Source organism: Glandiceps talaboti, chromosome 12 (genome assembly GCF_964340395.1).
Source record: "Glandiceps talaboti chromosome 12, keGlaTala1.1, whole genome shotgun sequence".
NCBI classification, from domain to species: Eukaryota; Metazoa; Hemichordata; class Enteropneusta; family Spengelidae; genus Glandiceps; species Glandiceps talaboti.
In genome coordinates this window covers 5,379,522-5,403,607 of record NC_135560.1, presented here as the reverse complement: position 1 = coordinate 5,403,607, position 24,086 = coordinate 5,379,522, and the positions used below count along the sequence as shown (strand labels likewise).

Here is a 24,086-nt window from a genome sequence, read left to right as displayed (position 1 = left end):
GCTCCCTAAGTAAATTAGTTATATGTTGCCAACATTTTCACCTTATTCTTTCGTGCTACATAACACGTGTACAGTCAAAAGACGTCAATGAGCAAATATTTAATTTTTTTCTGAGTAACACCTTTCATATAAGATATACTGTACGTATTTCACACTAGAAGGATGTCAATCATACAGGTGTTTGTTTTTGTTTTAAACGAATATATAATAAAAAATTATGGTAAAAAATTATTTGACATAGAATTGAGATCATGGAGAACCATATGATCGTCAATGGTGAACTTGCGATCGAAAATTGGCATGATCAGTTCTTGATGCAAAGGACTGTGGGACGGTCAGCATCTAATATTATGTCATGGCAAAGTGATTAATTCAAGTTTTACTAATGGAACGACATTGCATTTCCCACAATGCACCACTCAAGATGGCTTGTTTGCAACTTCCCTATACGCCAACAACTGAACCAAATTTTGAGACTGCTTTTTTTTAAAAATTATTAGATATAATAAAGGTTTACTCTCAACATTGTACACCATGAGGTGCATTGATTTATCTCTTGGCAAATTTGTGTGTGCAGCTGTACACATAAAATGGTAACAAAACGTAACGAATTAGTATATTACAGTACGGACTCTAAAACTTGTATACCTCCGTCGATGTTGCTCGGAATTTTCTAACTTGTAATCATTCACGAGGAACGCCGTGAAATAATACTCTGCGATCGCTGAGACTGAAAGTGCATGCTCTAGATTAAACCACGATTTTGAATATTTAATGACCTCTACCACATATAGACACGAAAGTAATTCAAACTAACACTCTGCCTAATTCAAAACCAAGCTTTCGCTCAAGATTTAGACCAGATCTCACCGTCACTAAACCACCTAGACGAATAAATACCACTAACTGAACAATTTTTAGTGAATTTATCTTCGGTTGCTTGATGAAAAGAAATGTCTCAGTTGCAGCTAGTGCATACAAATCAAAATATCAGGAAGGCTTATTAGCTATGTATAAGAATTTCCATAGGCCCGTAAATTTCAAAGTCAGACAGCTTTTGAATTCGCATTGAATTATTTACGTGGGTTAACAAAGTGTGACAACGACTGCGAGACAATTGTCGAGGGGAGCATGTTTCCAATGTGATATCACTTTCAGATACTAGAAATTGAACTTTCACACCTACTCCTATATTAATAATAATTAGAGTCTGTTTTTTCATTAATTCTTGACACAAAAGAATAGCACCTAGCTTGTGGAAGTGGGATCGTCAGCAGGCTACAAAGTGGTAAATTACCTCTCGTTCCTCACCTTCTACCGTTCGTTTTACAGCACATTTCTATTCAGTTGGCCTATACGGCGACTTTTCTTTACCCTTTTCTTTTTAGAACCTTTCCGGTACTACATGTACTAGTTTTTAGTTTCATGTCAAAGCTATCGTTTGCATGACACGTGCTCGCGTTCTTCAACTGTTTCTATACGATGTACCCCGACTTGAGCAAGTTACTGTCAGGAAAATTTGTCACCAGCCAACAGCATGAAAAAAATATGCTAACCAACTCAAGACAGAAAAAAAATTGTTTGTAGGGTATGAGCTAAAAAAATGTTGTGTTTCAAGTGCAGAAACTAGCTATACACGTCAAACACGTACATGTGTTTCTGGTGGCGGCACCTAAACTTTTAAAGTTTCTTGTCAAAGGTTTATACTGTTGGCAAATGCTGAAACAAACTGAAGCACTACCATCAAATCAAATTACTAAGAATACTGACCTGACTTAGTACCTTGAATGAATCCTGTAATTTTTCATAATGATAAAATAATTTTAAATGGTATGGCATGCCTCAATATACTTTAAAGATTTTTCTTGCTGTTAGTTTTCTGAATTCAAATTTCAATTGTGATCAGGAAAGGGTATTGTTATCACCTTGACATGTTAAAATAACACCATATAGCACTCTTTTAGTCCTTAAATTGAAAACATTTCTAGGGGCGGGAGGGGGAACCCCATGCCCCCCCCCCCCATACTCTTTTGTATTTTGATTCAAAGTTTAACTAGTATTGCTTCCACCTTGACATGTTCAATAGCATCGCAAAGCATTCTTTTAGTTCTTCAATTTCAATTTTTTCTAGGGGTACCGACCCCCACACTGCTTCTTGTATTTTGATTCCAATTTTACCTCGTATCATCACTACCTCGACACTTTGCCAGATTTAAACTGAATGCCTCCCGTAAGGGAATCACTAATTATGCAAATAACTCATTAAAATTAAAAAACTATGGTATCAGGCTTTGTTTTGGGACAAACGTGCTTTCTTAAGTTAATGTATGTGCCAAATTATACGGAATTTGAAGAGTGCATGATTACTGAATATCGTTCATTATTCAAAATACTCATTAAAAGGTAAAAGTTGTAGGAACAAACTTCATAGGACAGGTGCGTATTATTATGGTTGATATATGTATCATATTTTACGAAATTTGAAGCTTGCATTTTTAAGATATAACGTAGTTACCTAAAATCATTAATTATGCAAATTTTTCATTAAAACTGTACGCTATAGCACCAAATTGTATAGGACGTACCTGCTTTGTTGTGGTTAACAGTATGTACTAATTTGTATTGAAATTGAAGCATGCAGTCTTAAGGTATAGCCTAATAACCGAAAATCATTAATTATGCAAATTATTCATTAACACTGTAAGGTATATCAACTAACTTTATAGGAAATACACAATTTGTTATTGTTAATGTATGTACTGAATTGTATTGAAATTGAAGTATGCAGTCGTAAGATATAGCCTAATTACCAGGAAAATTAATTATGCAAATTATTCATTAACACTGAAAGGTCATCAACAAGCTTTACAGGACATGTGCGATTGTTATAGTTAACATGTGTACTGAATTATATTGAAATTGAAGTATGTATTCCTATGATATAGCCTAATACCGAAAATCATTAATTATGCAAATTATTCATTAACACTGTAAGATACATCAACTAACTTTGTAGGACATAAGTGTTTTCTTAATGGTTAACGTATGTACTACCACCCCCACCCCCACCCCCACCCCAGGAACCAAATGGTTTACCTCTTACACGCGGCGAGACATTACACATCTCGCTTATTGTTGTACGACATATATACGTGCACTTGGCCTACATACCGTTCAATGTATATAGCATTGTTCCGTTAACATAATGACGTAAATGATTGCTCTATAATACGTGTTAAGATTTGACCTTTGACATAGTGATTTTCTGCTTTGGTAATGTAATAATCATTTCAATAGGGCAACGACAATCTCTTTTTTCAATTTCTGGTCAAAATCTAATATCCTTTTGCTGTTACAATTGAAACGTAGTACGTGATGTATTTACATACAAACACATATTGGTTCAACGTCCGACTCTTTACTAATCTGCAAATGCCATTACCGTGACTCACTATTACTAGGTCTGCTACTGTCATGGAAAACTTACTGTAAACCATATTACATGACTATCAACGCGGAAGGCATACAACTATGATCGGCAATACCATTTGAAACACTTTGGCATTAATTTAACATTGTATAAGGCTGGCGTCAGAATTTACGGCAAAGGGGGCTGGGGAGAAATTGGGGGCCATGAAAAAAATTGAGGGTTCAAAGGGGGGGGGGGCATGAAAATTCTGATGGTCCACGAAATATTTTGCTCATGATTTGAACCAAAATTAAACCTCTGAGGAGTGGTTGTTTACCAATTAAATTTTAAAAAATTCTCGATCTCGCGGTTTCGCCGCAATTACTTCTATAGCCTATATTCAGTGCTGAGTTGGGTGACAGCCATGCGAATGCACTTGTGTAACTGTATGCCTTCCTCTGTCTGTCTGTCTGTCTGTCTGTCTGTCTGTCTATCTGTATCTGTATCTGTCTCTGTATGTTTCCTTCTCTCTCGCTCTATCTCTCTCTGTGGAAACTTTATTGAACATTCAAACCTCAGGAGCATTCGTTTACCTTGTACTTTGAAAAATTGTTCACTTCATTTACCTACCATACATTTAATTGTGAGGCAGTCAATGGCCAAGCGAATGTGTGCCAAAATATCTCTGTATAAGTTAAAGTGTAGGTAATATATCTATACAGTTGTATAATAATGTATTGAGAGTACAATTTGGGTATTGAAGACAATTTTCAAGTACTCTATGGCTTCCGATAATGTGTATGGTTTGAAATGTTATGCTTCTAAATGGCCTCCCACATGTCCTTATTTTCAAAAATTGCCTACCGTGGGAGGGGGACACCCCCTCCCACACCCTCCCCACAAGCTACCATGGGGATGCCGTTTCTGCCCGGAATTAAGATTCAAAAAGATAACTCTGCTGGCTAAGTTTTTCCGAGTACAGGTTACAGCCCAATGAGATACCTTTTTCACAAAGCCCACGTCTATTTGTAAAGAAATCTCTCCGCATGTTATGTATGGACACTAAAGTTGATTTCCACTGTTAGATTATAGTGTGTCATGTAGTGTACCATACTGTACATCTATGAAGTGGAAGGGGGGGGTAATGTATAATTACATAAAAAATATGTGCAGCGGGAGGAGGGGGGCTATGAAAATTCTTGAGTTCATTTCGGGGGGGGCCATGAAAACTTTTAGAGCGCGAAGGGGGCTGCGAAATCTTTTTTGATCAAAATAATTTCTCCCCCCCCGCCGTAAGTTTTGACTCCAGCCTAATGATTAAATGAATCGACGTAGACGAGGTAAAGAACGGAGATAACTTTGAAAATGAGTGTGAATATTACCAATATATGAAGTATTCACGTAAACCACGTGACCTTCATGATGTATGGCCCAAATAGCATACATGTCTGGTTTGTTTTCTCGATTTTGAAAATGTTATAATAATTTGCTTAAAACGTTGGTCACTCTATACGACATGCCTGAATGATTGATGTGTGTTAGCTTTTTGGGTATGTTGCTTAGTTACGATATGGTAGCCAACATCGTCACTTTTCAATCTTCAGATGGAATCTGTCGACTCTGCCTACGAGTTTACTAGGAAAAACATAGCCGGCAGTGTAGTCTCCGGAAACTGTCGGCTGTGCGTATACTTTCTCTAGGAAAGCGATAGCTGACAAAGTAGTCTCCGGAAACCCATGCTGTCGGCTGTGCCTATGAAAGCTATGAGCGTAGCCGACAGATTCCAAGAAACTAAACTGTGTGGTAACAATGAGCCTGACGCAATAACGTTGGGTTTTACCTATCACGTGACATTTACCTTTATGTAATGTAATGTAGGTTCCTTCCGATAATATGTGTCTAGATTTTTAATGCAACAAAATGGATCGTTTAATCTGTTCAAGTTAGCTGCGATTTTAAGTTTACGCTTTATAAACATTATATCTAGGGTGAATGAGCAGAGTCGTTTATTGGTACCCGTGTGTCTGGTTTAGGTATAGTTTAGTAGTACAGTACAAATGTCAATACAGCTTGGAAATGCCTATACTCCATACTCCATCACGTGGTCGCGCTTGTCGATGTTTCTTTGCAAACCCATTGGGTTTGTCTTCAAAGTCCCCTCTGATGCCGACGTTGTTTCAAATACAAAGGGTGTGAACTATCTCGAACACACATAATACTTACGTAATGCTAACCCTGTAGGCTTGTTTTTTTATTAATTTAACGTCGAAACGATAATTGGCGTTTCTAATAAAACGTCTCTCGGGGAATTTAAAGTCTGCAGACAAAATTACGTCGTTACTGAATCGTAGTTATTTATCGATTTTATTCATTTTTTTTTCGTTTTCACATTCCTAATACAATACCACCTGCTTGCTATAGAAGGCACACTACTCAAACCATATTGTATTGTCAATGTGGAATCAAGCACACATTCTTTTCCTGACAACATACAAGCCGTAGAAATGTTCGCGTGCTTTATTATAAACTACAGTTCGTATGTACTTAGTGCCCCGTACTCTTCACATTTTTACTTTTACGTTTACAATTAGATAGGAGCAAAATCGTATCAATTTGTGGAACGAGTAAAATTGCTGGCCTGTTAAAAAGTGCTGCTAACACGTTAACACGCACTCTGGTCGTCTGGTATCAATAGACTGATTTGCATATTGTATTAGCTAAGGCATTGTTAAGTGAGGGCGTTGGTGTGTAGGCCTCCTTAGCTCAGGGGTTAGAGCACTGGTCTTGTAAACCAGGGGTCGTGAGTTCAAATCTCACAGGGGGCTATTATTTTACTTTTACCATGGAAATTCAATAAATGTATACAAAAAAATACAACACGATGTCACGATGACGTTTATTCGACTACCGTCAAAACATTTCATTGACATCATTGATTGATATGTACAAGTAATTATATTCTTGGCCAGTACTCCATATTTGGCCCATTGACAGTACGATATGTGTACTTGGCCAGTACCCATTATGTTGCGGTGTCGAAAACAGTACAGATGGCGTATTTATTTTTAGATTCTTCAAATACAATGTGATGTTGTTTATAATAACGTTTTGAATCGATTTTATTTGTGACTGGATTTATTTTATTTCGTTCGATTCCAGTGTGTGGCTAGTTATAAAAATTACATGTACTCATTATTCAAGAATCAAGTCTTTATTTATTCCAATAACGGAATATACCTCTGTTTATCCCCGGAGAGCCAAAAGCTGAAATCAGCTGAGAAATAAATACGTATATAAAGACTACAATGCAAAACAAAAAGAAAATCAAATACTGTCCCTGATCCTGAAACAATCTATAATGAATTTTGCTGTCATCATTCCAATAGTTTTATCTATACTTGACATTATTACAGTGAACTTAGTCTAGATCTCGTCATCCTTATCCATAAAATCCGGATAAATAGTGGATAACGTTTGAAAGAAACTATGTCTTTGATGACTGTACCTAGTCAACAAAGATAGAACATTATTGAGCAGCTCGAAAACATGTTTCACAACATCACTTTCGCGTGTTCACTGACCATCTCGATGACGATGATTGATTATAACGACGACGACGACGACGACGATAATGATGATGGTGTTTCTCATGTCTGTGTTGTTTGTACATTTATTTGTCATTACTAGTAAAAATCCATACTTTTGTTACAGTTACGTCTGTGGATACGTCCACTCTTGGTGGTCAGCTAGTGAAGACTTTGTTGGAGAACTATCCAAGGTTTGTAAGACCAGTCAAAAATGTCTCTACACCTGTGACTGTGACACATCGTATGACACCTATACAGATTATTGATGTGGTAAGTTAAGACCGTCATGGTTTCAAATTGACAGCAATCTTCATCAGCTAGGTAAATCATAATTATGTAACTAGTCCTTGTATGACAACCAATGGTTCTAATTAATTACGAGTAATGTGTCGCCTGATCAGGTCGATGGACTTTGTCAAAAACTGTCCGTTTTCACCCTTAAATGACGCAACTACTCCAAGTAATCATTGTTTACTCTGTATATTTTGATGTAATAATAAATCATCACTTTTATTAGCACAATTAAACAAAAACGCTAATAGTAAAGTGTCTTTTGTAGCTTCGTGTGAATATATAAAACCACAAGAGTCTCTACATAAGATAATGTATATATTTATTCTATGTTGAACACACTTTTGTGACCATGAACCATTATTCTTTATTCAGATATGTATATTTAAGGCCAATGGCCTGTAGTACCGAATACATATTATTATTATATATATGACGTAATACATCAGTGACAGATTAAAAACGAAAGGTGCATACTGTCCCTGTTCTACCAAACGTTTTCGATGTCAGCTGTACAGAATGACTTGTTCCTGTGCAAGTGTTTAAAGACAGATATGTTTTTATCGTGCAAACCAAGGATGGACAAGTTCGTAGAGGAGTTACCAAAGGCATTTATTTTGTACTCCTTTTTTTCTTGTCCAGAGTAGACTGCAAACTTTTCGATTAGCTGTTTTTAACTTTCACCAACTTTGATATTTGTTTCATTTCGATCAAACTGCTTCAAAACTTTTCCCGACAAACTGTTACAATTATACAGCGAGTGGTTTACTCGAGAGACTGAACTTGTAAAGTTAATTAAAACTAATATATATAAATGTGTACTTTCCAAATTATAGTGGCGTCTCAGTTATGATCTGTTGAAGTAAATGTGCGCATCACAGAACTAAACATCAACATTAATTAAGGAGCTCAAGTAAAGAATTCGTTATATTTAGAACTATCATCGAGGTGATGGTGGGCTACGATCGTTTAACAGCGATCGTGTGTGTAATGGTCACATAATTATACTATGAGCAGTTATCATATTACAACTGTTACAGCCTGAACTTACAGTTCTGTTGACATGAGATATCAACTCAAGTTCGAAACTGCATGCCCACCCAGTAAAGGCTGTAAGGTGAGAAAAGTGATATCTCACCCCACTAATAATAAGTATCCAGTGACATGTGATCACGTGTTATATTCATGACACGTATGCCATTATTTAAATGGTGAGACCATACTACGAATATTACTATGTTACATACTGTATAAACAAGCGTTTAAAGACAGAGATGATGTTTAGTGTTAGTATTGAAAAATACTCTCTCTTACGAGAACTATATACAGTTAGGAGTAAACACAATCTCATAGAGGAATCATTTATCATATCAGCTGCTAGTTGTGAGTCAGTGACATTGCTTTAATAACAAACCTACAATCCAAGAATCAAATGCATTTGAATATACAAAGCTTTGGCAATCTTACAAGAAGTATGAAACTAAAGTTGTCAGGACGGAATTTTAAAAAGTTATATTTTATGATAATGTAATAATGATTTTCATTGTAACGTTTTTCCATTATTATTACGCCATATTTGCATATCGAAGAAATAAATCATTCTTTGAATAAAACTAAATTATTAGCCCCCTATGAGATTCGAACTCACGACCCCTGGTTTACAAGACCAGTGCTCTAACCACTGAGCTAAGGAGGCTGTGTTGGAAGAAAGTGCTGAACATAGCTTGATATATAGAACTAGTTTACTAGTTAATATGCATACAAATATATACATGATGTATATTGATTACACATAGTGTAAACACAATTTGACCGTGTGAATGTGAATCTGTGTACGTGTCAGTTTGACAGTTTCAGCATTTGTATTTATAAATGTAGGCCAACACATGGCGAATAACGTAGAATGTGAGGTTTAACTTGATTCCCATTGGTAACTTTTACAATTAAATCTAGCAGCACACGAAAAATCAAATGTGACTCTTGAACAAAGCATAATTATAGATGTCACAAAAAGTATGTGCATATCAGCTGCGCAGAATTACCATAAACTAAAGTCCATCTCTTGTTCTCACGTTGACTTTGTCTCATAATAAATGGAGCTATACGAATTAAATATGATTATCATTTTGTTCTTGATCTAGTATTTCTACAGCCCTGCATGGCAACTATTTCTACAGCCCTGCAGGACAACTATTTTATTTTTTACATACAATTGTAATCCTAATCTGGAGTGGGCCTCTAAATTATGGTTCATTTGTTTCAGAATATTGAATCTGTTAAAATGAATTTTAATCTCCGCTTTGAAGATAAAGTATAAAACTTGTCTCTGTTCCACGTCCTCACAATTTAAATAATGGCATACGTGTCATGAGTATAACACGTGATCACATGCCACTGGATAGTTATTATTAGTGGGGTGAGATATCACTTTTCTCACCTTACAGCCTTTATGGGGTGGGCATGCAGTTTCGAACTTGAGTTGATATCTCGTGTCAACAGAACTGTAAGCTCGGGCTGTAACAGTTGTAATATAATAACTGCTCATAGTGTAATTATGTGACCATTACACACACGGTCGCTGTAAAACGATCGTAGCCCACCATCACCTCGATGATAGTTCTAAATATAACCAAGTCTTTACTTGAATTCCTTAATTAATGTTGATGTTTAGTTCTGTGATGCGCACAGTTACTTCAACAGATCATAACTAAGACGCCACTATAATTTGGAAAGTACAAATTTATAGATATTAGTTTTAATTAACTTTACCAGTTCAGTCTCTCGAGTAAACCACTCGCTGCAGCTGTATAATTGTAACAGTTTGTCAGGAAGAGTTTTGAAGCAGTTTGATCGAAATGAAAGAAATATCAAAGTTGTTGACAGTTACAAACAGCTAATCGAAAAGTTTGCAGTCTACTCTGGACAAAAACAAGTACAAAATAAGTGCTTTTGGTAGCTCCTCTACGAACTTGTCCATCCTTGATTTGCACGATAAAAAAACATCTCTGTCTTTAAACGCTTGTTTATACAGTATGTAACGTAATAATATTCGTAGTATGGCCTCTCTCTCTCTCTCTCTCTCTCTCTCTCTCTCTCTCTCTCTCTCTCTCTCTCTCTCTCTCTCTCTCTCTCTCTCTCTCTCTCTCTCTCTCTCTCTCTCTCTCTCTCTCTCTCTCTCTCTCTCTCTCTCTCTCTCTCTCTCTCTCTCTCTCTCTCTCTCTCTCTCTCTCTCTCTCTCTCTCTCTCTCTCTCTCTCTCTCTCTCTCTCTCTCTCTCTCTCTCCGGTTGTTTGGAACAGTTTTGCACAAAGTTACTGCTGTTCGGCTGTTGCCACTGGTAACAGTGTTTAGCGCATGCGTCCTAGCTACCTACACAAGAAAGTTCAAAACCTCGCGTGAACTGGTAAACTCGTTCTCATTTTACCTGCGTGACTGTACAGACTGAAATTGATTCCATGGTTGGCTCAACCCTTCGGATACTTAGACAAATTTCTATCGAATCTTCAATTTGTGAAATTGTGGCACATCTTCTTTTCCCATGAATTCATATTTTTTAATGTATACTTCATTTGTTAAATATATACTTCATGCATGATTTTGGAGTAATAAACGTAATTCTTGTGAAAATATGAATAAGTTTACCTCTAGAATAACTTCAGTGCTAACAATGGTTGTACGTCAACATTATTGGTGATATTTGGCTTAATATTGTAACCATAAATGTAATCATATAAATAAGGTGGCATTTCAATGATTGCGTGTAGCATTCAGTCAAAAAATCGCCTTCACTATTTTCACTATATCCTCATTTTCATTACACCCCCCCCCCCCCCCCACCTCATCCTGGTAAACCAACAGCTCTTTACGGTAACGTTACTTCAAGTACGTTCCCTCAATTATGGTTTTTAGTTGTTGTGTTAGTGGTGAAAAACTGTTTACAGTTAGGAGTAAACACAATCTCACAGAGGAATCATTTATCATATCAGCTGCTAGTTGTGAGTCAGTGACATTGCTTTAATAACAAACCTACAATCCAAGAATCAAATGCATTTGAATATACAAAGCTGTGGCAATCTTACAAGAAGTATGAAACTAAAGTTGTCAGGAGAATTTTAAAAAGTTGTATTTTATGATAATGTAATAATGATTTTCGTTGGAGTTTTGCTGTTTCCAGATAAAGAAACAGACTATTATTACGCCATATTTGCATATCGAAGAAATAAATCATTCTTTGAATAAAACTAAATTATTAGCCCCCTGTGAGATTCGAACTCACGACCCCTGGTTTACAAGACCAGTGCTCTAACCACTGAGCTAAGGAGGCTGTGTTAGAAGAAAGTGATGAACATAGCTTGATATATAGAACTAGTTTATTAGTTAATATGCATACAAATATATACATGATGTATATATTGATTACACATAGTGTAAACACAATTTGACCGTGTGAATTGAATCTGTGTACGTGTCAGTTTGACAGTTTCAGCATTTGTATTTATAAATGTAGGCCAAAACATGGCGAATAACGTAGAATGTGAGGTTTAACTTGATTCCCATGGGTAACTTTTACAATTAAATTTAACAGCACGCCAAAAATTAAATTTGAACTTGAACAAAGCATAATCATAAATGTCACAAAAAGTATGCGTATAGCGGCTGCGCAGAATTACCATAAACTAAAGTACATCTCTTGTTCTCACGTTGACTTTGTCTCATAATAAATGGAGCCATATGAATTAGATATGATTATCAATTTGTTCTTGATCTACTATTTATACAGCCCTGTAGGGCAACTATTTCTACAGCCCTGCAGGACAACTATTTTATTTTTTACATACAATTGTAATCCTAATCTGGAGTGGGCCTCTAATTATGGTTCATTTTTTCAGAATATTGAATCTGTTAAAATGAGTTTTAAACTCCCCGTTGAAGATAAAGTATAAAACTTGTCTCTGTATAACGTCATTCATAATTTAAATAATGGCATACGTGTCATGAATATAACACGTGATCACATGCCACTGGATAGTTATTATCAGTGGGGTGAGATATCACTTTTCTCACCTTACAGCCTTTACGGGATGGGCATGCAGTTTCGAACTTGAGTTGATATCTCATGTCAACAGAACTGTAAGCTCAGGCTGTAAGAGTTGTAATATAATAACTGCCCATAGTATAATTATGTGACCATTACACACACGATCGCTGTAAAACGATCGTAGCCAACCATCACCTCGATGATAGTTCTAAATATAACGAATTCTTTACTTGAACTCCTTAATTACATGTAATGTTGATGTTTAGTTCTGTGATGCGCACATTTACTTCAACAGATCATAACAAAGACGCCACTATAATTTGGGAAAGTACAAATTTATAGATATTAGTTTTAATTAACTTTACCAGTTCAGTCTCTCGAGTAAACCACTCGCTGTATAATTGTAACAGTTTGTCGGGAAGAGTTTTGAAGCAGTTTGATCGAAATGAAACAAATGTCAGTTTTAACAGGACTTGTTTATTTCCAAGCTGAATGTGATAATTGATTCTAAATATAATGAATACATGTAGTTACGTTTGTACTTGTAGTGGCACAAGCTCCAATTGATAAGTTTTGTACTTGGGTAAAATGAATTTACATAAAAACTTAATTAAACTATTTTAGTGTAATGTTTAATATATCATTTTATGTTTGCCTTCCACCGTCCACGACATTAAACACCATCTTATGGTGTTTATAGAGGTGACGACATGATGAGGACTACTCAACATTTTACAACTATTTACATGTAAGCCATTGGTCTTTAGACGAGAGTGTACTGTGTAGACATGGATGTTTTTGATATGACTTGTTTTGTGACAAAAGATGTTAACGTTTCTGATTACATAAAATATCTAAAAAGAGAAAGTAAATATACAATATATATATGCATATTCAAATAAGCTAAATATTTTATTATTCTCCACACACAGAACGAAATAACAGTAGCAAGTAAGATACACAGGAGCCGTTACTGTGTTTCACGCTGTTGCGATCATCAGGCGACATAATACATTATAAATATAATACATTATATATATATATATATATATATATATATATATATATATATATATATATATATATATATATATATATATATATATATATATATATATAGATATATATATTATGTATGTATGTATATATATATGTATTACCTATTACAATATGTTCCTACTATTTACAGTTACGCTATCATACAGTTTATTAGTTGCCAAGCGGGACTTACACTGAACTATTTATCTGTAGTCAAAGGTGACTTCATAGGTCAGTTCGTCTTCTGTTGGTTTAATGAGGACATTTTTTTGGCCAAATATCATATTAAACAGAAATAGGTTGCGTCGTTGTGTTGATTATTAGACCAGTACTCTAACCACAGAGCTGAGAACGCTGTTATGTGGCTAAATATATTGGGTTTTTTTATATGTTCACACATTTGTGATATTCATGTTGCCCCACCCATCTGCACTCCTCAGAGCACACACACACACACACACACACACACACACACACACACACACACAGAGTACACCCACACCTACAGAGAGAGAAAGAATGTAGTTATGCATCCATCCATCCATCCATCCATCCATCCATGTCAATCCATCCTTCCATCTATCCAGCCAGCCCAGAGTGACACACACACATGTATATATGTATGTGCATATGTGCGTACGTACGTACGTACGTACGTGCATGCATGCATGCATACATACATACATACATACATACATACATACATACATACATACACACATACATGCATACATACATACATACATGCATACATGCATGCATGCATGCATGCATGCATGCATGCATACATACATACATACATACATACATACATACATACATACATACATACATACAGTATATAACGTAGTAATATTCGTAGTATGGTCTCTCTCTCCGGTTGTTTGGAACAGTTTTGCACAAAGTTACTGCTGTTCTGCTGTTGCCGCTGGTAACAGTGTTTAGCGCATGCGTCCTAGCTACCTACACAAGAAAGTTCGAAACCTCGCGTGAACTGGTAAACTCGTTCTTATTTTACTTGCGTGACTGTACAGACTGAAATTGATTCCATGGTTGGCTCAACCCTTCGGATACTTAGACAAATTTGTATCTAATCTTCAATTTATGGAATTGTGGCACACCTTCTTTTCCCATGAATTTATATTTTTTTAAATGTATACTTCACTTGTTAAATATATACTTCATGCATGATTTTGGAGTAATAAACGTAATTCTTGTGAAAATATGAATAAGTTTACCGCTAGAATAACTTCAGTGCTAACAATGGTTGTGCGTCAACATTATTGGTGATATTTGGCTTAATATTGTAACCATAAATGTAATAAGGTGGCATTTCAATGCTTATGTGTAGCATTTAGTCAACAAATCGCCTTCACTATTTTCACTATATCCTCATTTTCATTACACCCCCCCCCCTTATCCTGGTAAACCAACAGCTCTTTACCATGTTTACGGTAACGTTATTTCAAGTACGTTCCCTCAATTATGGTTTTTAGTTGTTGTGTTAGTGGTGAAAAATACTCTGTCTCCACGAGAACTATATACAGTTAGGAGTAAACACAATCTCATAGAGGAATCATTTATCATATCAGCTGCTAGTTGTGAGTCAGTGACATTGCTTTAATAACAAACCTACAATCCAAGAATCAAATGCATTTGAATATACACAGCTGTGGCAATCTTACAAGAAGTATGAAACTAAAGTTGTCAGGACGGAATTTTAAAAATTGTATTTTATGATAATGTAATAATGATTGTCATTGGATTTTTTCTGTTTCCATGATAACGAAACAGACCATTATTATTACGCCATATTTGCATATCGAAGAAATAAATCATTCTTTGAATAAAACTAAATTATTAGCCCCCTATGAGATTCGAACTCACGACCCCTGGTTTACAAGACCAGTGCTCTAACCACACAAGGAGGCTGTGTTGGAAGAAAGTGCTGAACATAGCTTGATATATAGAACTAGTTTACTAGTTAATATGCATACAAATATATACATGATGTATATTGATTACACATAGTGTAAACACAATTTGACCGTGTGAATGTGAATCTGTGTACGTGTCAGTTTGACAGTTTCAGCATTTGTATTTATTAATGTAGGCCAAAACATGGCGAATAACGTAGAATGTGAGGTTTAACTTGATTCCCATGGGTAACTTTTACAATTAAATTTAACAGCACGCCAAAAATTAAATTTGAACTTGAACAAAGCATAATCATAAATGTCACAAAAATGCGCATAGCGGTTGCGCAGAATTACCATACACTAAAGTCCATCTCTTGTTCTCACGTTGACTTTGTCTCATAATAAATGGAGCCATATGAATTAGATATGATTATCAATTTGTTCTTGATCTACTATTTCTACAGCCCTACAGGGCAACTATTTCTCCAGCCCTGCAGGACAACTATTTTATTTTTTACATACAATTGTAATCCTTATCTGGAGTGGGCCTCTAATTATGGTTCATTTTTTCAGAATATTGAATCTGTTAAAATGAGTTTTAAACTCCCCGTTGAAGATAAAGTATAAAACTTGTCTCTGTATAACGTCACTCATAATTTAAATAATGGCATACGTGTCATGAATATAACACGTGATCACATGCCACTGGATAGTTATTATCAGTGGGGTGAGATATCACTTTTCTCACCTTACAGCCTTAACGGAATGGGCATGCAGTTTCGAACTTGAGTTAATATCTCATGTCAACAGAACTGTAAGCTCAGGCTGTAACAGTTGTAATATAATAACTGCTCATAGTATAATTATGTGACCATTACACACACGATCGCTGTAAAACGATCGTAGCCCACCATCACCTCGATGATAGTTCTAAATATAACGAATTCTTTACTTGAGCTCCTTAATTAATGTTGATGTTTAGTTCTGTGATGCGCACGTTTACTTCCAAATATCATAACTGAGACGCCACTATAATTTGGAAAGTACACATTTATAGATATTAGTTTTAATTAACTTTACCAGTTCAGTCTCTCGAGTAAACCACGCGCTGTATAATTGTAACAGTTTGTCGGGAAGAGTTTTGAAGCAGTTTGATCGAAATGAAACAAATGTCAGTTTTAACAGCACTTGTTTATATATATATATATAGAGACAATATAAGTGACTCGATGGATAGATAGCAAAAGTTCGAAGTCGTCATTTACTTCCAATCCCAAGTTGAAATCTTGATAGCGACGTTTCAGTGTGTCTAGCACACCTTTATCAAGCTACAGTACATGGATGACTAATAGAATAAAACCAACAGTTTCATACGAACCTATATATATATATATACACGTGCGTACGTACGTACGTACGCACATACATACATGCATACATACATACATACATACATACATACATACATACATACATACATACATACATACATACATATTCAAATAAGCTAAATATTTTATTATTCTCCACACACAGAACGAAAATGACCAGATGATATATCTTAAAGGTTGGTTTAGTCAGGTAAGAATTTCATATCATTACAATAACTATGTTACAATAACTATAGTACAATAGCCATGATACAATAGCTATGATACAATAACTATGATACAATAAACACGATGAGTACTCTATTATTAGCAACTTTATTTAATGGATAATAGTAATCTATTTTGTTGACAAGCTGCCACGGAGAATACAAGTAATAAGGCGAAAGATGCACGTCCTTGCCTGAGTAGATTTATGGGCAAATCAATCAAGTTAAAAAGTTTAATCTGAAGGACGTTACAACAGCTGTTGTCACCATGATATGAGTATTTTGACAATGCTAATCAGGCTTCCCATGTGATGATTATTTGTGGATAATAAAACTGCTAACCATGCATGCCACTCATAATTCTAAATGTCATAAATCATAAAAAGGAATATTAATTTAAGGGGAAGGGGAAATGACGCAATCTTTTTTTCAAATAAATTGCCTGGTGCCGGAAAATACCACGCAGGCATTCACTGCAAGGGCAATCTTTTATCCTAGAGGGTAGATCGGCCATGTGACGAACATTCTGGTTTCAGTACACACTCTGACCTATAGGTTTGGAACCTTCGCTGTTTTTGGACGGGCCTTGGCAGTAATGAGGGGTGACACGATACTGCCAATATGATCAATATCACCCGGTTACTAGCTATCTAGAGTAGAGTAGAGTAGAGTAGAGTAGAGTAGAGTAGAGTACAGTTTATTTGACACGAAATTACGTCATAGAAGAACACAATTTATGATATATATATATATATATATATATATATATATATATATAAATGATCTACAGATAAAATGTAACTACACAACAAATAAAATAACGCTAAACTATTAATGATTTCAAAAAAAAGTTAAATCTATTTATAAATTTGAATAATAGTATATTTCCTCGATCTAACATGGGTCAAAACGTCCGATAATAACAAATGGTCCACAGGTTAAGCTTGGTACACTTTGACCGCTTTCATTTGTTAAAACATCAACAATTATAGAAGACAGACATGTCGTCATATATATATAGAGAGAGAGAGAAAGAAAGAGAGAGAGAGAGAGAGAGAGAGAGAGAGAGAGAGAGAGAGAGAGAGAGGAGAGAGGGGGGAGAGAGAGAGGGGGGAGAAAAAAGATAGGAGAGAGAGAGGGAGAGAGAGAGCGAGAGAGTGAGAGAGAGAGAGAGGGGGGAGAAAAAAGATAGGAGAGAGAGGGAGAGAGAGAGAGAGAGAGAGAGAGGGGGGAGAAAAAAGATAGGAGAGAGAGAGGAGAGAGAGAGAGAGAGAGAGAGAGAGAGAGGGGGGGGAGGGGGGAGAGAGAGAGGGGGGAGAAAAAAGATAGGAGAGAGAGGGAGAGGGAGAGAGAGAGAGAGAGAGAGAGAGAGTGAGAGAGAGAGAGGGGGGGAGAGAGAGAGGGGGGGAGAAAAAAGATAGAGAGAGAGAGAGAGAGAGAGAGAGAGAGAGAGAGAGAGAGAGAGAGAGAGAGAGAGAGAGAGAGAGAGAGAGAGAGAGAGAGAGAGAGAGAGAGAGAGAGAGAGAGAGAGAGAGAGAGAGAGAGAGAGAGAGAGAGAGGGGATCATTACAACAATATAACTTGCGAGTGAAGCTTGTAAAAAATATTCATGAGCCTACATGAAGTTACCTGGAAATACTATGACATGTTGGCGTATTGTACTCTGATAGTTTATTTTTTAAATAAAACGTTACAGAATGAGTCAGTGTTGGTCTAGTGACAATGAGATCGGTACTAATAAGTAGGTTCTCCTTTAGTCTTAGATATATTGTCATGGTTGATTGTGACGAACGAGGCTGCGAATAAAGTAATGGCCGGTATAGATAGAGAATTAGCAGCGGCAATTATCACAGCTGCCATGAAAACCCCATCGAAAGACTATTAATCGTATCAATTTAGTAAATGAATCTTACACCAGACATAGCACCAAAGGATGATGTAATATATTTCATCCACACGGGGGCGCTTTAAACAGTGGTATCAGCATCATGATGCCCATTTCCCATTTTTAATACTATATGCACTGAGTATTTATTATTTAAAGTGACCATATGGATGCGAATTTTTTTTTTTTTATTTGGGGTTTTTAATTGATAAAATAACTCGACTATGTTTTTCCTACTTGAAAGCCCAATCTGAAATAACATCTACCACGTCACAAAGTGTGCAAATGTTATTGTATGTACAAAAATTGTATAGCTAAGTTTATTGATGTACAAACACGGACTCGATTGGTATATGCCATGTCACTTATTTTCTTCAAGTTGGAAAACATTGTAAAGTTCTTTTATAAATCCAAAATAAATACCAATTTTTCATCCACGTAACCACTTTTAATTCTCTTTTTAAAACTTAGACAGTTGGATGACAGTCCAGATGAATTATATTTCACAACAAAACTTATTTTGTGACGTAAATGTGTCCCCTGACTCAGAGATAGATTATTGCAATTACATGAATAAGGATAAATGTGTGTTAACCTAAGGGAGGAAAGAACCCGCTAATTTTTTTGAATTTGTAATATTTTTTTATTCCAGCCCTATTCAAACGTTGGGCTTTTTATTGTTTGTAAACTGGTGGAATTCGCCAATCCTATCCAATATAGATTTATTACAGTGTGTTTCCATTCTGGTTTGATCTCAAGTGGCTTCTTTGCAGATTAACTTTATGGGAAGTTTAAAAGGCCAATTACTTACATTTTGGTGAAGATCTAATCCAGATATGAATTTTAGTGACTTTAAAGCCACAGCATTACTATAAGACTGTAAGATACGTTGGGTCGTTCACCCCTCACCGGCCTCCTCTCACTGTGAAAGGGTTTGACCGATGTGTGAGGGCGCCCAGTCGTGGCGTACCTAAGGAGTTGCAACCCGAGGGCGCCACCTGTTGTCGTTGTTTATTTGTGACTTTGTTTTGTAGGCAATTTATATCTTATCAGCAGTACTGCGGCACTCGCTGTTGCTATCAGTATGCGGTATATATGTTAGGTGATGAAGAACGTCGGTATGCATTTATTTTTATTTTGATCTGTAACTGCAGAAATGGAATGATGAATTCTTGAGGTGGAATGATACCAACTACGATGGTATCGATGAGATACAGATACCGGTACAAGAAATATGGCAACCTGACATTACGCTATATGGAAGGTAATATTCTATCGACTTGACTAGATACATACTGGGAGATGGGATATTACCGTCACACAATCCCACAAAATGGTCATCTATACACGTACTTACCTATTATGGGTTTGTCATATCTAAAATAGGGGAGGTCCACCCATCGGTAACCCCGGCCCACCCCCCACCATCCACCCTCTTCCAGGAATACCATTATAGATCATATAGTGTCAGATGCTAACAACATGTCCCAAGAAACACACGACACACGGCACATGCCACAACATTACAATAATACAGTACGCTACCTTGCTGAACTACGGTTCCCATAATGACAGATAACCTTACTGTTCTACGGTTCCCATATTTATCTTGTTGCTCTACGGTTCCCATATTTACCTTGCTGCTCTATTTTTCCCATAGTTGCCACCCTACGGTTTCCATGATAGTTTCCTTGTTGGCAATGTTGCTCTACTTTTCCCATAGTTGCCGCCCTACGGTTCCCATGGTTACTTTGCTGCTCTACCTTTCCGATAGTTACCTTGCTGCCCTGTGGTTCCCATAGTTACCTTGCTGCTCTATGTTTTCCATAGTTACCTTGCTGCTCTATACGGTTCCTTGTTGTACATATGTCACACAGAGATCACAAAAACTGACTCTTTTATTTGTTTTCATTGCAGTGTGGAACAGGAATTTATTCGTCATTTTGACACTGATGCCAAGGTGACGTCATCAGGACAAGTGACTGCACTACAACCAATGGTCTTGAAATCAAGTTGTTCTATCGACGCTACTTTCTTTCCGTTTGACCATCAACGTTGTCTATTTAAGTTTGCTTCCTGGTCCTATTCGATAGATTTAGTTGACATCATAGCCGATAATTCAAGTACAGGCGACAATTTCATGAGCAATGGAGAGTGGGATTTATCTGACATGCACATAGCAAGACACGTTCTCAGTTATCCATGTTGTGCAGAGTCTTTCTCAGACATTACCTATACACTTGACATCAAACGCCGTTCTATGTTCTATGTATTGAACATAATCTTCCCGGTGTGTCTGGTGTCTGTATTGGTGGTGATTGGCTTCTACATGCCGTCAGACTCAGGAGAACGAGTGACACTGAGTGTGTCCAGTATGTTGGCGTTGATGGTTTTCCTCACTACAGCCTCGCACTACATGCCACCTAATTCGGAAACTACGCCATATCTTCGTAAGTTAGTCGTAGTTTCACTCGATTTCAATTCGGTTATATCATTGAAATGCAAAATACACCTGTAAATACTAGATATCCCGTGTTCTTGTCTGTAAATACAGCCGTAGCCGGCGCTTCACACACTCGGCTCTTTTGTAACTAGTCATTTACGAGTCATATATAGCAGATTGTGTACAGCGCCATCAACGATTGTCTTTGATAGTTTCATTTTTGTCGCGACACTCCTTCGTGGATGAAGTTCAGTTAGTTTTGATAAGATTAGGCAACTTACGATAAAATCAACTACTACTACTACTACTACTACTACTACTACTACTACTACAAACACACACACAGTCACTCACATACATTCACGCGCGCACACACACACACACACACACAAACAAACAAACAAACAAACAAACACACACACACACACACACACACACACACACACACACACACACACACACACACACACACACACAAGGCTATCTGAAATTAATTTGTAGATGTACAACTCACTTTCACAAAGTCAGCTTGTCAAACTCGGAAACTCAGTAGTGATTTGAAGCTCTGTGCTATGTGAAGGTTTATGCTTTATTTGAAAGTTGTGTGTATCTTGAATTCAAAATAACTCAAATCTCTTCTTTCGTTACAGAACGATACCTGGTCTCCGTTATTGTAATAATTACGGTTTCGTGTGGTACAACAGCATTCACACTGAACTTACATTTTCAAGAGCCCACATATAGCAGAGCACCTGCCTGGTTGAGGGCATTCGTCTTCAGGTACCTCCGTCGGCTGGTGTGTACCCACGTCAGAGTGCAACAAGAGTGCAAACCAAACGTTAGACAATCACGTGTCAATTCTTTCAAACGAAAAACAGAGCAGCAAAATGAATTGAAACATGAGATGGCATGTACCTTGAAATCGTACAACGATTGTGTTCAAAAGGAATACTTATCTGTAGTTCATGATCAAAACGGAAAATCAGGCCATGACAGTAATATTATCAAAGATTCTTTTTACTTCGCCGGTAACACCATGTCTTTTGGTGGAACCGAAGATTTTTGTGAACAAGGAAATGCCACATGGCTACAGGAGTGGAAAGAAATAGCTAGACTATTTGATAGGATGTTTTTATGGATATACGGTATCGTTGTTCTGGTGCTGACAACGGGAATTGTTGGTTATCTTAATACAAATGATGGGCGAGAAATCCACTGACGTATGCACATTAGTCAGACCAAAGTCAAACTGGAAGATGTATCGTGTCGCTTTGCCCTCAACGGTCCCACAATCTATATGGCAAGGGATGGTCGATGCGTCAGGGCGCCGCAAAATGGCTTACATAGCCGAACCCGGGCCAGAAGGATACATAGTTTGTCAAATTGGGATAAAACTGACTATAAAGAGTCATGGAATTCACACATTTCAACTCGATAATATCACAGGACACTGTTCGAGGTGTCCCAGATCATTTCAAAGAAGCTTGGCATTGCCACAGATCTACCTCAGCTTTAAAAGTAGTCTGTAAGGTACGCCGTGACGGTGCGCCCTCAACCATCGGCCAACCCCTAACACTAGGAGGCCGGTGAGGGCGAAACGTCACGACGTATCTTACAGTCTACTTTAAAAGTAATAGCTGACATTGTGTTACTAATGTGTATTTTGAATAATTTATCATAATTAATTTATCATACCGTTAAAGTATTTTAGCATTATACGGAATCAACTTCCTGTATTCATCTTTCAATTGCAGGAAAATTGTATATCATTAATTGATGGTGTTGAAGACGGAGTAGTCTCGGTTACCCAGAGTCACCGCTGTTGGCCCGTGTTCCTGTCCCATTCTCACCACTAGCATGACTGGAGCAGAGAACTAGAGCTTCAGAGAAATAAGGACCATCATGCATCTGAAGCCCTGGCGATGAGAATGGGACAAGAGTCCAGTTACACATGGAAGAGGGAGTAGTAGCCATCAGCGGCGAGTTGAGGTAACCAATTGCAAGAACACACATTTTAAGAGAGATGTACACGAAAGTTTCCCCGGTGCATGTATGACTTTAAGATGATCGTAGTCCGTGTATTTTTTTAATTGTAAATTTTGTATGTTGCTATTTATGGATCAAGATTCACGAAGAATGAGTATCATTAATGTAGACCTAATACATGTCAACATCACCCAAAAAATTATCGATTCGAACATAGATCCTCAAGATTAGTTGATATTTTATTAAAATATGATTTTCCTGTGTGGGTCGTTTTCTTGTCAAATACACGGTAAATGTTTTGACTGAGCGTTGTGTATCGTATCGTTGAAATTGTATTACTATCAAAAGATTGTACTCTATGCTATTGCACGTTAACAATGATGTGATAGAGGGCACTAATCATTTTGATAACCTGTTCACCACGGCACACCACCTATCTTTTCTAGTCGATTTCTGATGGGTATAAAAACCGCAGGACTGGGCGCAAGAATATTGCGCATTGAAGTGGATTCGGGCTCAAGTCCAAATGTTAAGTGGACTTGCTAACGACTTGGTCTGTAAGAGACGGGCAAGATTTATGGGGCAATCTCTTGGCATCACACTCATCGCCTAACTTTACAACAGATCTTCAGACACAGAATTTAGCTATTTTTCCGACTGATATTGAAAGGAAAACAAATATATGTACCATTTTCAGTATTCATGTTTTGGAATCATATGAATATTTATTTGTTAAATAAAGCGTATTTACTATGTTACGTACATAAATGTATACGTCGTTTATCAGAAGCACCCCCCCCCCCACACACACACACACACACACACACACACACACACCTGTCGATGTGACCATCAAATGGAACTGAAACTTCAACTAGGAAAACTTCGTGGCTA

At 36.8% G+C, this 24,086-nt stretch overlaps 1 protein-coding gene and 3 non-coding genes across 4 annotated transcripts; 2 read left to right on the top strand and 2 right to left on the bottom strand.

Annotated features, from left to right (window-relative positions):
- The first annotated feature begins 6,161 nt into the window (after positions 1 to 6,161).
- On the top strand, positions 6,162 to 6,234 carry Trnat-ugu (transfer RNA threonine (anticodon UGU)). Its single transcript has one exon. It is a non-coding gene; the product is annotated as a tRNA-Thr (tRNA).
- Positions 6,235 to 7,083: 849 nt separating this feature from the next.
- Positions 7,084 to 23,173, top strand: LOC144443641 (neuronal acetylcholine receptor subunit alpha-10-like; the record flags this gene model as incomplete). Its single annotated transcript, XM_078133184.1, has 6 exons — positions 7,084 to 7,266; positions 16,818 to 16,862; positions 19,918 to 20,027; positions 20,681 to 21,213; positions 21,857 to 22,383; positions 23,063 to 23,173. Coding segments are annotated over 6 exons (1,509 nt in total), but the record flags the coding sequence as incomplete, so codon positions are not given.
- Positions 8,911 to 8,983, bottom strand: Trnat-ugu (transfer RNA threonine (anticodon UGU)). Its single transcript has one exon. It is a non-coding gene; the product is annotated as a tRNA-Thr (tRNA).
- Positions 11,538 to 11,610, bottom strand: Trnat-ugu (transfer RNA threonine (anticodon UGU)). The gene has a single exon. It is a non-coding gene; the product is annotated as a tRNA-Thr (tRNA).
- Positions 23,174 to 24,086: the final 913 nt, after the last annotated feature.